We start from the raw sequence: 16,536 nt of genomic DNA on the forward strand, positions 1-16,536 counted from the left end.
TTTCCTTTAAATCTCTCTTCTCTGCCATAACACATATACTTGGCTAGAGAAGCCTCACAGCTTTGCTTGTGATTCCAGTTTATCTTCCTAACCAAAATTCATTCACCACTACCCTGTGTTTCTGCAGAATCTCCCCATAATGTTTCTGCTATGCCTAACAAGATGGACACGGATCTCTTGAAACTATTACAATCTAGAAAATTTTTATTTTATTAAAGATACAGATTCTTTCTTCCACCTGCTTATTAGGTTCTTGAATTACATGCATATTAAGTACAACAAAGCTCCTTAATAAAATCTCTTCCCACCTCACAAGACTTAATTGACAATTTTTATAGTGATTCATGTACTTTTCAAAGAAACATTGATAACTGTACTCAAGTTTCTAACATTAACACCTGGAAGCAAAATCCCAGCTCTAGAATATTAGTAATATTATAGAATGAAAAATGTGAAGAAATGCATTGTTGTGTATGTTATCCATCACTTGCCTGGTAGAAACTCTCCTAAAAAATAATAAGAATTGGAGTGATACAGAAATTACTCCCTTTGAATTTTCATACAGTAAATAAAGGAGACTGCAGAAAGACGGAGAAAAAGAATCAGCACCTGCCCATCACATTTATCTTCTTTGATGGAAAGAGAAGATAACAGCTGTACCTACTGGGTATGGTTTCACTGTGCTTTTATCAATTTTACTCTAATTTCTCAGGAAACTTCTCTCAGTACAACTGTGTACAGATCCTTGCAATGCACTTTTATCTATGTGGAAATAAACACAATGTTTTCAACTTCAAGTATGATTTACCTTTAACAAGTATACTTTTATCTGCACAAAAGGAAGACATAAGCCTTCACAGAGGAAAAAAATAGGTAATTTACAAGCTCTAGGGCGCAGCAGCAAACCCTTCTCAAGCACTGTGTAAAAGGCTGTATTTCCAAAATTCTAAGCACAGAATTTTATATTTAGGGCATTTGACTTAGGTAGCCCTGAAGATGGCCACATTATTAACTTCTAGGTGAAAAAATTCTGTGGTAGTAAAAATTCTTTGAAAATTGCCATTTCCTTCTCCAGTACAACTGGCAAGAGCTAAGTTTAAGTAAACACTTCAAATTTCACAGTAATCTTGTGACAGAACAAGTTTGAAAACAACAACGAAAGAGATGCATACTATTTTGGCATTAAAAAAGGGAAGGGAAATAAACTTTTTCACTAACAGTATTTAAACAAAGGATGTGTGATGTAAAGAGTATGTCCCTAAAATCATGTTCTCATCTACTCAGCAATACTGAACTTGCTTCTTTTTCATCTGAAATCAAAGTTTTATTATATACCAAGTTCTGATTGCTGATGGATGATAAAGAGGTCAAGCACAGTGTTAGCAATGGCCAGACATGCAACGCCACAAATCAAACAAATAACCTTGACATTTGCTGACCAAGCCTGTGAGAGCATCTGCAAATGTGCATAGACAAACCAAGCACAGAGCTGCAAAAGGGCCTTAAAGGCACTGTCAGGATGCTGGAAAAGAAATCAAGGGCCTGAAGGGTTGAGTGGGGGGAAAAGTCAGAGTGGCTTGCAAAAGTAAAATATGGATAAGCCTAAGAAAATGTATGTTTTATACTAATGCTGTTTCCCATTTTAAATTAAGAATGTAGCCTTACATGGCATGGCTAGAAATATATGAACCAAGATCTATGCACAAACACTCAAAATATACAATGGAGGGTAAAAACCAAACTGAGAATACCTTTCTTAAACTGCTCTTTGTGGACAAAAATTTGCAAAGCCCTTTAGTAATTATTAAGATTTTCTTCAGCTGCAGTAAAGAATCTTCTTTTTTTTTGTAAAAATATACTTACTGACTTCATATCTAATTTTGGTTTTGACTTTATGAGGGTTTTAGAGTAAGGAATATTTAGCATAAGCAGAAAATGCATGCTATTCATATTCACAGTATCCAAACTTATGCTGTCCATTAGGAGATAGTGGCAGCACTGACAGTCAGTTAAAAGGTAATGTTCCTCTTCTATGGATACTCCCTGCATTTTGAAATCGCGTGTCATTGCATGAGAAAAACTGACATTTCCAAAACAGACTGCAGAAAGAACTAATAATATTAAAACATCTTCATTTAAGTGCTGCTCTTTTTATTAACCTCCTTTCTGGCTTCAAGGAGGCAACTTGGGTTTTCAGAGAATGTGCTTCTTGATTTAAAGATTAATTATAACTACTTTTTTCCATTTTAATCAGTTTCACAGCCTTGGGCTGTCATAGAGCTTAGTTCTCAAATTGTTGGCTGCATGCATTTGCGGATAGAGGCTACTTTTATTTGTAAAACTATTTAATTATTAACATTATTTATCATCACCATTTTTATTCCTGTTAAGAGAAGCAAGGAAAGAATGCTTCTTTGTAAAACATCAAGGCAGAAAAGTACTGAAGCACAATCGCTTTACTGACTTGTTAATTGCCCTGATCTTGCTATCCAAACCTCCTCCCCCAGCCCCACTCCATGCAGTCGATTACCAGCTAGCTTCCATCCAGTTATACCCCCACCCCTATTGCAAATATCAGCTTTCAAGTTCGTAGGGTTGCCCTAACAGAGGCCTGTAATGTAACATATTCCCTGAATGGAAGTGGGAATAAGAAATTATCTTCAGTCAAGACGATTCCCTTAAATTTTGCTGACTGCACCAACAGGCTACACAGTACACAAGCTTTAGCTCCAGCATGTAAATTAGAGTGTTTGATGTGGAAATACATGCACAAAACTAGGAAGCTATGAAGGAGAGAGAAAATGGCTCAGAGAAGAGTTCTACTACACAGTTTTCATCCTTATATGACCACTGTTTGCCTAGATGGGAATTCTGACTGTTCCACCGTTAGTTTGAGCCTCATGTTCCCATTACACACTAAAACACCACAAAATAATCCTGCACTGCACTGACCATACTCCGCAGAACTGCACAGCAACACTAACCAGTCTGTCTATAACCATTTTTGCAGAAGGTGTTACTGCACTGTGCAGTAACAAGCAACAAGGGAGCTACCTTGGTAGCAATCACTCAAGGCACAGTAAGAACACAGAGACAGGAACTATGAGACCTAGAACTTATTCTGGGAAAACTTTAAGAAAATAGCTGATTTCTCCAGTTTTGCCCTCTTCAGTTCCAGTCTCCAAATCCATAATCTTCATTCAGACTCAGTCTCCTTCCCTCACATTACCTTGGTCTCACTGTTAAAAAGACTGAACTAAGCAACAAGAACAGACAATATAAGGATCCTATTCAACTTCAGAAACATCTGACTTGGTCTTTAACACTAAGTTTCTTTTACCTTTTGTCAATGATATATAGATATTTATTTAGAGGACAACATTAATGACTCATGCTTGTTCAAGGCTTAGACCAAGCTCTAACTTTGGTTCTGGGAGTCAGGTTGCCCAAAATTGACTCTTGTCTAGGAAACAGTTGAGAGAGCAATGAGGCAGAAATGGCAGCTTGAAGAAGAGAAGTGAGATCAAGGCTGCAAAGAAGAGAGAGATGATCTGAAAGGGAATGACTGGGTGGAACAATTACCTGAGTTCAGTGAAGCATCATAGGGAGTCCATGTGCAGTGAAAGCAGGTTAGAGCCCCACCAAAAATTTGAATTTGCCACTGGCAGAGCCTGCAGAGCAGCCAGTCCCATTCTCAGGTCCTTCCCTCCTCCTCCATCCTGCATTTCCAGTTCACTGTTTCCACCCTCAGGAAACAGGAACCTAACGTGCCACTAATAAATACTTCAGCAGAACAGAAAAAGCCTTAAGAGGAAAAGGGAAGGCCAAGCACGTTACAGTAGAAAGATACTTCAGGTTCATAGCATCTCTTTCTAACGCATGTTTGTATTATTTTTCATGCCAGAAATGAAAGCAATGACATATAAATCTCAGAGCTCATCCTGCCTCTCTGTGTCTCAAAGGTTTATTTATATTTCAGTGTGGATGCTGGGGCTCACTGCTCTTGTTACAGCCATGTCCAACTTCAAACCAAAGGATTACACCAAAAATGGAGTGAGTACAACACACCGCTTTTTTCCTTGGATACCAGCCAGTCTTGGTTGTAACACAGCAGATCCAAGATGCATTTTCTGTTGGGAAGGTAGTCCCTCCCCAGTTGCTGGTAAGACTTTAATAATAGAAACTAAAAGAGGGGGATGGGCATCTTTATTTAGACAACATCTGGCCTACAGTCCCCTGTCAACTGCAGGATTTTTGTCTGCATATTCCTTTAAGCTTTCCTAGTTATATTTTTAAATTACATAAGCAACAGGGTTTCCATGACTTCCTATAATCTACTTAGACCCTTGCTGGAAGAAAACATGCCTTAACGCTGAACCTGAAATCATCTACTTCAGGCAATTTGAGCCAGCCCTTTTACTTTAGCCACATTGCCTAGGATCCTATTAATAGTCTCCCAGGTACTATAGGTACTCCAGAGCAACCCTTTTTCAGTCATCATTAAGCCAGTTCTTTTCAATACCATGCCAAAAATTCCCTACAGTCTCCTAATCACTTCTGTCGCTCTTCACTGAGCTCCCAGTTCCTCAGTGCTGTGGTAGACAAGTTCACACAGTCAAATACAAATAGCCCATGTGCATTTGAATTAGTGCCATAAAGTCAGGGATTGTCCAATTTCAACACCACAGGTTCAGAAGCACAAGAGAAAATACAGGAGAAAACACTGGGTTGATCTGCTATGATCGGGGGGGGGGGGGGGCGGGAAGCAAAGCCTTTTTCAAAAGAATCATCTAAAAATGTTAAAATAACCTTCTGAGGTTTTAGGGCAAGTTCCCCCCTCCCACTCTGATTTCTTTCCACACAACTCTGTAATGCTCTTAGACACAGTGGGCTGGTACTGACTATCTGACAGTCAAGAGAAGCAAGACAGGTAAAACAATTCAATGAGCCTATTCTGATCCTTTTAATTAGAGTTGTCCAGTAGGTGTTATTTTACTAAAGAGAGTAAATCTTGCTTTAGCTTAATTCTTTTAAAGAATTGAACATTTTTATTTTTACTCTGTTTCCAAAGACTGATTTGTTTTCTTTACACCCTGTCACCGCACACACTCTTTTGGGGGTAATTCATTAGACAGAGTCAAAAGAATCTATTTAGGAAACATTTTTTTAAGCTATTCTCTTCAGGTAACAGGGATCTACTAATTTGATTTCCTTAGTTGCAGCAACCTGCAGCTCTCTGAGACCATCCAGACACACTTCTAATTCAAGATGCGTAAAATTATCCATGAGAAACATGCAATTGTCAACATGATTCTTCCAGGCAGCGTTAGGAGGACTTTTGACTGAAACAAGGAGCACAAGTCATGCATCATTCCCATTATGTTATTTCACCAAATGTCTGTCTTGGTGTTCAGCCTGGGGCCCTGAGCAAAAAGGTGCTACAGTAAGGCTCCAAAAGAAAACTAATTACTCTTCAGCATCTGACTCCGCATACGTGTCCCAGCAGAACACACCACCAAGACACATGCATACTACAGAAAATTCCCTCTGTCAAGCCTCTATCTGTCTGCTAGATTTTAACAGACCACTGATTCATACTCAGGTCAGCACAATTTGTTCTCAGATCATGTTGTACTGCACCTTTACTATTTCTAACATGCTTAGATACTGGAGGAGAAGGCCACTAAGATCTCTCTGCACTAGTAATTAAATGAACATTCCTCATCAGACCTACTCCATTCCTGATACCATAATGATGGCAGTGATAACTGCTGATATGGTGGCCCCTTTATGAACAACACATGCTCCAAAAGGGATTAGCAAACTCACTGAAAAGTGAAAATGCCGGTACATATTTGCATTCCCATTGCTGCTGGCATCAGCTCAAAGCCTACTGACATTAGCAAGGGAAGGGACCATCTGAGAGACAACTGCAGGCAAGCATCTCAATCCAGCTGTGCTTCCAGCAGCTTCTTCCTGGCTCAAAACCAAGAAGGAATAATGTCAAACATCTTCCTGGCGCAGAAAGCATTTCAGATTCTTCTTACTGGAATCAAATTGATCCTAGCCGTGAGTGAAACTTAACATTTGGAAATTCAGTTTTATAAACAGTCCAATTTGAATTTCAAAATTGAAATTTTTCAAAACCTTCCAGAAATCTCCACAACAATATCCCTCTTGTGACATCCCACCCTGTTCTTAAAGAATAGTTAGGAAGATAAGAGCGTTCTGCCAAGGAACCCTGCTTCCATTTGTAGACATCCTCAGGATCTAAGAGAACCTGTGGTAAGCCTGATGCTAAAGGCCTCCACACAGGCGTCTGTATCCTACACACTGTCTCTGAAGTGGTCAGCTGGGCCAAATAGATTCATACCATGTGAGTGTTTTACAGTAAGTGGGACAGAGATCAGGTCATTTAGGGAGCTTTGAAAGCTTTACAGTAACTTGGAGGAACATCGGTATGCTAAAACAGAAATAAGTTACAAAGAGTCAGTAGTCCTCAATCTCTAGCTTCTAGGGTTTAATTACATGATTTAGACACATTGGATATTTTCCAGAGACATGGCACAGAGAAAAAAACCTGCACTTGGAAACTGCAGAATCAGCAGAGGAATCATTTACTTGGCAAGCTTGGGAAGAAAAAAAAAAAGAAAAAGCCTGTCTGAAGATGAAGTCATGTATGTTTCAATATACAGGTCTGGGCTCGTGAGAATTTCCATCCTAAGGTGAACCAAGACCTTAAGGATCCAGCCTTCATATGTAAGGCTATAGTTTTCAGACTGCATAGGCTGTGTTCTCATAGTATCCAGCATCTTCTCTACCCCCACGATAGCACTTTTCTTCTCCTCTTTAACTGTTGTGTGCATACATGAGCATGTGCGTGTATACATGCATATGAGACAGTGTGTGTGCACGTGAAACACTTCAACAAAAATTTTCTTGACAAGCAAGCCCTGAGTAGTAGAATGCACAGGGGCCTCTGGAGGCGTGGAAAATTGAAACCAGTGACTGGAAGAGCTTGACTTCCAAAGCTGCTGCTTTTCTCAGAAGTGGTCTCAAGAGCAATATTCAAGTAGCACCTCCACGACAGGAGCATCAGCCTGCTCCACGGTGACTTTTTAAGAGGCAAGACTGCGTCTTCTGTATAAAATATTGTGCTAGTACCTCCATAAAGTACACACTTTTTTTTAAATACCACATGTATTAATAGTACACTTAAAATAAAATACTATTCCTGGTGGCAGAGGAATATGTCTTAAAAGCACAACACAAGCTTCTGAGAAGAAAGTACTAGTGTAGTTCTTCTCTTTATGAAGTTTAAAACTCCTTGTATAAATCAAATGTGAGAAGAGTGACAACATGAAATGGCATTTTCTTACTCAGCAGATTTGCTGCTCACATGCCAGAGTACCATGGCTGACATGAGTAATTAAGGAGTTTTTATTCTTTTGGGGGTCTGTTTATGTAGCACAGCTGGCACCAGTCAAGACAGAGAGCTAGTCTGCTGCTGTACAACATCTACAGAATTATTTACAAAATCCACGTAAGTTATACTTGGGCACACTCCCTGAAGTCCACTACACTGCATGGTTGCCAAAGAGACCAAATATGGAGAGAAGAGGGATGTCCAGTCAACGACTAAACAGGCAGAAGCTAAGTGATAAGGTTGGAAAGAGCTGGAAAACTGCTGAATTTGTGGAATTAGTAGTTGGAAAAAGTATGTTAACTGTATTGCTGTAAGATTATGTAAAACTTCCTAACAAAATACAAATTTTCCTTTTTTTTAAACAGTAAGATATAACAGTAATACAATATTAAAGCAGGTTTAAGAAAAAACATGAGAAAATAATGACAAAATTGTAGGACCCTCATCAGATTCCTCCTAAAGCTTTAATCAACTTTTCTCTTCATAGAAATATGTCTTTTAGCTTTTTGAAAAAAATCATTATACGTTTATGACTGAGAACAGCTGATCTGCGATATTCTTAACAAACACTTTTTCACAATAGCACCTTTTCTGGGTGATATTGCCATCCTTTTTGGTGGCTAAACCACATTGTATAGGTCTAGCTTGACCATACACACCAGTTTTTACTTCTTCCATCTTCTATTGTTTGTACGTGCAGCAAACATATGCAACATGGCCACAGAAATGAGAAATAAAAATAAACTGCGCAACCTTAAATGTGTTCTAAAAATACTTTGCACTCATCTGTAGGGACTTTAGGAGAACCTTCCACACAGGGGCTGCTGTTCATGGATAACAAGGGAAAGCAGGTTTTAAGGGGAGCAGACCTATAGAGGGAAGCATTCCTGAAGCCAGAGGAAAAGCATGCATAAATCTCATAACAGTGCAGGTATCCAGGGAAGGAGAGTTGACCACAAAGAAGCTCTGTCTTAATGGAGGCACACAAAGTAAGGGGTGAGAAACTGTAGATCTCTTACATGATTCTCTGCATATGGCACATGCAGTATCAAAGGGGAGAAGGGGGAGACATCTGCACCTGGGCACAAAGAGGAATGTACACAGTGAATTTGTATATGCATAAACATGACAATTCTCAATGGACTGAAGGATCAGCTCTCTTGTCAGACACATCTGCTGGCAGCCTATGGGAGCATGCTGGGGAATAAGCAGCTGTCTCCTTGGAGCCACCAGCTGCCTTTCCCCCCAAAAGCATTCACACTGTGTCACTGGTCAGCCTGCAAGTCAAATACAGAAGGTGAAGACAGTAGCAGCCTTGGGCAAAAGAAAAGAGAGGAGACATCCCTCCCCCAACCCCCTCCAAAACCAGTCCCTATAACCCAAGCTGCTCTCGCCACAGATAACAGCTTGGAAGAGCTGAGAACCTCAGAACAAAGCAAGAAAACATGCCTTTCTGCAGGGTTTTGGCATACAAACTCCAGTGCCCCAAAGTAATGGTATTTCCAAGTATCAAAACACATGGTCATACAGCAATTCCATGAGGCTCAGTGCAAGCACAAGAAAGTCAAATAGAGAACCCAGAAGACAAGAAAAAACATTTTAGTGGCTAAAGGGGCACGCATACATGTCAAGGAATTAAACACTGCACGTGTAATTTGGCTAAGAGGACATACGTGCAAAAGGCAGTAAAGGAAAGGATGCAATTACATGCAGTTATCTGAGGCTTGCCAAAACACTAGCAAAATAAACTGAAGTGGTACAAGGTGTTGAATTTAGGGAATTAATTTCTAGAGAAAAACATTTTTTTTTTCAGCACAGAGATCAGGTAACATCAAAGAAAAAGGATTATTAGATTGTGGATTATCTCTTCCTTTCCTGCTCCCAAAGGAACCTCAGCACTGGAATGATTTCAAACTGGGAATGAAGAAAGACCTAAAAATACTCACTAAATCTTGTATTAGTGGCTTGGGGCAGGTGGATCAGCTGTGACTAAACAAGAGGTGCACCAACACCCAGTTTCCATGTTTCTGGTTAGAACCTACATAACAAGGAAGAAGGGAGCCTCCCTTGTTCACCCCAGCCCAGGCTGCAGACCTGTCTCTGTAACAGATGTGTCTGGTGGCAGCTACTCTTCCTACTGTCTTGACTTTGTTGTTTCCATTTGCCCTCTCACTCTCCTTCCTCATCACTCTCCTTCCTCATCAATCTGCATGACTTAATATCACTGCTGATGAAGGATGGCCCTTGGGACATTTGCTTCCCCATCTTTACTGTCTTATTTCTAGAACTTGTGGGGGAGGCAGGTGATATTCACTCTTCTCCCCAGCCGAACGAGTGTGGTAATAGCAAGAGAAACTTCAGAGTAAGTGAAATCATCTCAGTGGATCCGTGAAAGGCAAATTTAAAATTACCCATCATAACAGCCCCTCCCACATTCACCGATTTATTTAGCATGGATAGTAGTAACTTGCATCATCTCCTTGAAAAATAGGTTAACATGGCTTTTCTCTGCCACGAGCACTCATACATACTGTACTCATCTGTACTCATCTGTACTCATCATACTCATACTCATCTGTCCCCCACAAGAACATTAAACAACCCTACCCACAGAGAAGGCCACAAAGCCTTCCTTGTGTCGTTGCACGAGGATGGGGAACCTGCACCAGCACACATCTACCCCTGCCTTCCTGCTCCAGGGACTTCAAAGGCACCATTTAACTATTGCTCTTCAAGGAGCTGAGGAGAGAGAGAAACAACACGCATAGGAGCGGACCAAAGACACCATGCATGTGTGGAAGACACTCGGGTTTGAGAGCAATTTCCGTGAGCAGAGAAACCGCGACCCGATTTCGCAGCTTTTCCCTCCGTGCCGGCACACGGCACCTGACAGGAGGGGGGTGCGCTCAGGGGAGGGTCTCTCTGGGCACTCCGGGTCCCAGTAACACAGCCAGGGGACACCAGGAGAGGAGAAAACACCCACAACCTTAGGAATTTTAATCCCTTCCAGAAGTAGTACTCGCGTCTTTTGTGCCCCCCCGACACCCCCCCACTCGATGCCAGAGACCCGAGGATCTCCTCGGCCGCGGCTCTCCTCAGACCTCCTCGGCCAAGGCTCACAATGCCCTTCCCCGCCGGCCCGCTCGCCCGCCACAATACCTTTTGCCGGACTCCAGCAACACCCCCTTCACTTCCCAGCATTACTCGAGCAGTTTTCGCAGGAGCCCTTCCCGCTAGAGCCGTGCCGACCGGCCTCCCGCCATCAGAAAAGTTGGACAAAGACCGTTTTCACCGCGTCGGCCACACCATCTCGACGGGCTAGCGCCAAGTCCCGCTCGCTCCGCAACCACTGCCGCTTTGTCCCCCGGCCCTGGGCACAGCCCCCGGCCCTCGATCGATGCCTTCAACAGGTCGGATGCTTGCGAGCGGTCCCGATCCTCGCGCTCCTCCCCAGGCCCTTCCCCGGGAACGGATTTTTCTCTCCCCCCCCCCCCCCGTCCCGGATCCCTGTCCTACAGCAGTCTCCCTTCCTCCCGCTTCCCGGCATCTGCCTCGTCCCTTTCTCCGGGCTCCTCTCTCTCTCTCTCCTGTTTTCCCCCCTCCCCTCCTCGCCGTGCCCCTCCTCCTCCCCCCGCCCCCGACCTGCTTTCCTTTGCAGAGGCCCAGCCTAGCGCAGCTGCACGCGACGGCAAATGGGGGTGGGGGCGCAGGCAGATCCCACAGCGGGAGGCGGCGGCGGCCCCTCCTGTCACATCCGCGGCGGTCGCCGTCCCCTGTCCCACCGCCGGCGGCCGCCTCGTCCCCCGCCGCCGCGGGCTGCCCGCTGCCGGCCGCCGGGGCCAGCAGGGATGGCTGGAGCGGGGCGCGGAGCCGCCCCTCCCTCTCTCTCCCTCTCCCTCCCTCCCTCCCTCCCTCTCTCTCTCTCTCTCTCCCTCCCTCCCTCTCTCTCTCTCTCTCTCTCTCTCCCTCACAGCCGCTCGGCTGGGCGGGCCACTGGGCGGCACCGGGGTCCGTCCTCGAGTCAAGGCTCGGCGGCGCGGGCTCCCTTCGCGCGTCGCCCACCCACCGTCTGTCAGAGAGGGGCTCTCCGAGTGAGTCTTCCCTCGCCACAGCGCCGGAGCTGCGGGCCCGGCCCGCGCCTTGCCCGCCCCGCTGCCTCGCTGCGGCCGGGCTTGCTGTGGGGACGCCCGAGCGTGATGGCCGGCGTGCCCCCCCCGCCCCGCCAGGTTCCCGCCGGAAGGTACAGTGTGGGAGTACGGGAGTAACGGCCCGAACTACCGAGCCTTGGTCCGTCTCCCTTGGCGTCGCTGAAATCCACGTTGCTCTGTGGCGTCCGTTGTTGTTCTGTGGCAGCCTGGCTTAACGTTAGCATGTATGTGCTTACTTGCACGCCGCTTCCAGATGCTCGAGATCCTATGTCACAGAGGCCAGGTGCCTCCTTGATTCCAGGTATTAACCTCAACTCAGCTAGCAATGGCACAGATGAATCAACCGGGGTTCCTCCATTCTCCCAAAGGAGAACCTCAGCTCCCAGTGTAGAGACAAAGGACTGGAGGCATCTTTTTGGGGCACTCCTGTCTCCTGCTAGTGCAAGAACAAGTCTACCTGCTCAGTCTACAGATGTCACCGGGCTGATGACGGAGAAATGCTAGAGGATGAGGCATGCTGCATAAGCCGCTGATTGTACCTACCATTCGGTGAGTGACACGGACAAGTGGCCGAAAATGAGGGTGCTGTGAGCTACAGTGCAAGCAGAGTGTCCCCATTAGGACTGAATGGAAAATATATCAAAACTCAGTGGCTTGCAATTCACAAATACTTCTGCGGAAACACAGAGCAGAATTTTGGGCTTCTGCTGCCAAAGTAATTTCCTTTGGTTTCAAGTATGAGCTTCACATTACATACAATATAAAGTGACCATGATTCCCTTCTGTGTAAAACGCTGGTACACATACAAAAGCATCAATGCACATTGGACACCCCACTGCATGATAAAATGTATAAACTTCTGCTTAAAAGAAGTACTATCAGCAGATAGTGCCACATCTCAGAGTTCAAAAAGCCATGGCTAGTTTCCACACAGCACAGCCTTTTCTAGCAGTTCTGTATATATGTGGAATAACACAAATACCTACCTCTTCCCAGACAGCATAGTTTCTTAATCCTCTCTGTGGGGTTTTCCAGACACCAATTACAACAGACCTCTTTCCTTCCAACTCCTGCCCCGGCCTGATTCTAAAAGAAATTGACTTCAGGAGAAATTGCAGGTACTCAGCTCCTCTTGGAATCTGGTCCTTACTCAGTTCGGTAGCAAATTTTTGCACATATGTTTTCCTTTCTTCCTCATTGTAGTATAGGAGGAGCGTCTGGCTCCTAGAAAGGAGCAGTGGGACTGTACCATTGCATCGGGGGCTTGAAAGAGGTTAACTAGCTGCTTTGTTCAATAGCTGCAGAAACACTTCCACCCTTTTGTGGTAATGGAATATTTCTCTCCCCCCCCGCCCTCCCCCCCCCCTTGTCGAATGAAAGCCAAGAATGAGCGAGGTGCTACTCTGAACAGGGAAGTTTCGCAAAAGTTCCTGTGCTACAGGGACGCACGCATGCACGGGCAACATCCAAACCCTGTTTAAAATTCACTTGGTGGAAGGCAAGACAACAGACAGTCAGTCCTTTACAAGGGATTAATTTTAAGGCAGAGTTTAAATGTTCTTTCTTCAGTGCTGCAGTATTTTGCAATGCATGCATTTATATATTCAGAATGTAAGCAATCACACCCAGACATGACAGAAACAGAGAAACACAAGCTCTCCATCCCAGACTACCACGGATGTATCGGATTCGCAGGACAATCTTAAATGTGAGAAAACCAGCGTACCTTATGCAACAGTGTGGCTGCATGATATAGATCAGTGGTCTCCAAAATGGGGTGCATGTACCCCAAGGGGTGTGCAAGATGACCCACTGGAGTGCAGGAATAAAACATTAGAGCTTCAGTAGTACATGTATATAATTTGTAAATAAGTAAATGTATGTATATTGGGGGTGTATGCTAAAGGTTTTAACCAATAGGGGGTACATGATCAAAAAAGTTTCGAGACCACTGATGTAGACAATCATGTGCTCCATCTTACATAGACAGACATTGATTTTATAGACACAGAATTCCACACAATAGTGAGTTGCAAATATCCAGATGCACAAACAGATCTCATAATATTTAAAACAAAAGAAGAAGGTGCAGTTATTAAAACAATGGTCACAATAGCAAAGTGTAATTCATTTCATAAATAATCTCCTCACTGTGTGAAACATGTTAGGTCTTGAAGAGAAAAGAGTTGGAATGTGCAGGGCAGACCACACAAACCAAAGAGAAGAAAACCACCCATGACAGAAAAGCTGAGGATAAAAGGGAGGGGTGAGGCTAAGACAAGGGGAATAGAGTTTCAAAGGAAAAAGAGAGAAAAAGGAGGGTAAGAGTGAGAGAGGTGGAAGACAGAGGTAGAGAAAGCAAGATACACACAGAGTAACTATGAAAGACAGACAAGGAAAGAAAGGGATGTGAAGAAGAAAGGGAGGAGCTGGGAATAGCAAATAGAAGAGCAGGCAGGGAAAGAGTAAGAAGGGTACTATTTATACATGAGAGGACATGTTTGACAAGCAGTTTTGAAGCAGAACTGTTTTCAGCGGATAGAATCTTCAAGAAGATTTTTTCAAGGGCAGATTTATCGCTTCAAAAGTCTAAAATAGCACATTTCCTTCCCAGATTTCTGAAAAATAATCATACAGATCAGTAGATTAAAACCTTATAATACCCTTCTGGATACCATATATTATGGTCTTATTTTGTTTGTTGATGTGTTTGGTGAAGTACAAAGGTATTTTCTCCCTAAGAAAGCCCAGCATTGAAAAAGAAGAAGCTTACAGAAAATTAATAAGAGGTAAGTGAAGAGAATTTAAGGAAGCTTAGAACTTCAAGAGGACTGAGGGGCAGCCCAAGATGGAGTGTGAAAGACCAGACCCTGCAGTTTCACAGTCTCTACATTGGCTCTTGGTAGCCATTAGTATACAGTAATGCATTTTTTTATTTATTTTTTAATCTTTGTCACAAATAAGGAGATTTTCTACAAGCAAGGAGGCTTCTTATGGGTTTGAGTTCTCCCTTGGAATAGGCTGCATGTTTCTGCTTACAGAGCAGACTTGTTCTCTGCTTTGTTCCTTCTCTGCCATCACTCACTTCTGCTTAGAGCATTGTTTCCTAAGCTTTGATGGAAATAAATCTAAACCAGAGAGGGGAAAAAAATCAATCTACATTAGCTGAATATGCATCCACCTGTATTTTTAATTACTATTGCTATTAAGTACATGTATCAGTTGTTATGAAAATTCCCTTCCTTAACTATTAGATCAACCAGTCTTTATAGTATGACAATGTATTATCTTTGTTAATATATATATTAGTTCACATTATACACTGTATTGTTATAAGGTAGTGAAATTTTACTGAAGACGTTTGTATTGTTTCTCCAGGTTCCAAGTAAAAGAACCTAAAGGACAGCCCAGTCCTGGAAATAAGGACTTTGCTTCTTGGAAGCTTGCTTTGTCCATGAAGGATAAAGGATACCCCCTGGACAACCAAGATAACGCCAGCATCCTAGGCCATGACTTTGAAACCCTCCCAGCATCATCTGGTATCATAGGTAAGCATAGCTATAGCAAGACTGACTCCAAGGACATCTGGATCAATAGAAAAGTAGCAAGAATGCTGCAAAAATATAGTTGCTTTGCAGAGTTTTACTATGATTAGTAATCAGTACTGTGGGTATTAGTGATTAGTCAAATTGTGTAGTACCTGAACGTTTGAAGGGTATAAGAATCATGTGTAAAACCACATTCGGGTTGCCCCAGTTTGGCTGGGACACCTCATGTGCATGAATTAATATTTACCCTTGTAATTCTATACTTTACATCCTAACCTCCCTCCTCAATGGGCACAGGCCAGTTGCAAATTTTCATGACACTTTTGAAGGTGAAAGAACAGCTAGACTTGTGCCAGTTCACTGGAGCTACAATCTAAATGTCTGTTAATCTATCCATTTTCTAGCAGTCTGCCTATACAACCCAAGCATTTTGACACACACATCACACAGATTGAGTGCTAGTGTTCATAATGCTAACACCCAGAAGGAAAACCAGTCATTTATGCTGTGGTCCAGGATTTGGGGAACATTTAAAAGGAGAAGTAGCTGCCTGGAAATCCATGACTGGTTTTACGATAAGCCTAGTTCCATGCTGGGACTGGGCACTTTGGGTATATTCAGTCAATTCTGTGTAGACCTGCAATCCAGCTGGGTAAATTCAATACTGGCTGCTAGCTTTTTACCTGAATGCCCAGACCTAGTAAATTAATTTGAAGCTTACTGGGACATGAGACACTACAGGGTTTCTGAAGCTGCCAAAGCGGGGGGGGGGGGGCGGAATTCATGACCCCTACAGCCATGACTCAGGAACAGAAACGTGCAGCCGTAAGTGAGAGAGATGTATCTTTATCTTGTGCGTGTTGTTACTAAAGTCCTATTAACTCCCTAGAAAGTATGAATATATCAGTATATCTCTTATAAAGTTGTGTATATCTCTTATAAATGTGTATACACCTCTGACAATCTTCTCTGTATTCTATCAAGCACCTGAGACTAGCCTTTTCTATCTGCTGATCCATGTTCCAACCTTCACTCACTTCCTTTGGAGGTATGCTGTGACCCCAGTTCTTGACCAAGCATGAGACTTCTAATTTCTGCTGGATTTGAGAACAACAGGAACTGCAAAGTCTTGTTGGAATAGCATAGACAAATTACCACTGTACTTTTTTCAGTATTGTCTGTTTGACTTGGAAGGAAGAGGGGCTCAAATAAACTGCAATTATCCCAGTGTTTTGTTGCTTCAGTAAGAGTGTTTGGAAGTATTCCACACTTAGAGCAGTTCTGTGCTAGATTTAGGTGAATGTTGCTCATCTGAAGAATGAAAGATTTAAGCAAAATTGCCTTGCTAAAAAGATCCCATAACATACAACTTGTTCTTAGAAGCCCAGCAGAAAAATAAGGACAGTACATTAC

General features: G+C 43.1%; 2 protein-coding genes across 7 annotated transcripts in view; one reads left to right on the plus strand and one right to left on the minus strand.

Annotated features, from left to right (window-relative positions):
• Positions 1-12,773, minus strand: part of LOC142033973 (ephrin type-B receptor 5) — an 82,596-nt gene extending 69,823 nt beyond the window's left edge. The window contains exons 1-2 of one of the 4 annotated variants that reach the window (XM_075034665.1): positions 10,034-10,143; positions 8,446-8,504 (exon numbers count right to left, since the gene is read on the minus strand). In XM_075034665.1, coding sequence (XP_074890766.1) covers positions 8,446-8,504; positions 10,034-10,143 — 169 coding nt within the window. Of the gene's footprint in view, positions 1-8,445; positions 8,505-10,033; positions 10,144-10,585; positions 10,914-11,068; positions 11,374-12,561 lie in introns of those variants that run through there. The other 3 variants (XM_075034660.1, XM_075034659.1, XM_075034658.1) reach the window with 3 other exon arrangements.
• Positions 12,774-14,074: 1,301 nt separating this feature from the next.
• The window catches only part of LOC142033974 (trypsin I-P1-like), a 53,934-nt gene continuing 51,472 nt past the window's right edge, over positions 14,075-16,536 (plus strand). For all 3 annotated transcript variants that reach the window (XM_075034667.1, XM_075034668.1, XM_075034669.1), the window contains exons 1-2: positions 14,075-14,364; positions 14,954-15,123. The gene's annotated coding sequence lies outside the window, so the exon portion shown is untranslated. The remainder of the gene's footprint in view (positions 14,365-14,953; positions 15,124-16,536) is intronic.

The sequence above is a fragment of the Buteo buteo genome, chromosome 8 (genome assembly GCF_964188355.1).
Source record: "Buteo buteo chromosome 8, bButBut1.hap1.1, whole genome shotgun sequence".
Taxonomy (NCBI): domain Eukaryota; kingdom Metazoa; phylum Chordata; class Aves; order Accipitriformes; family Accipitridae; genus Buteo; species Buteo buteo.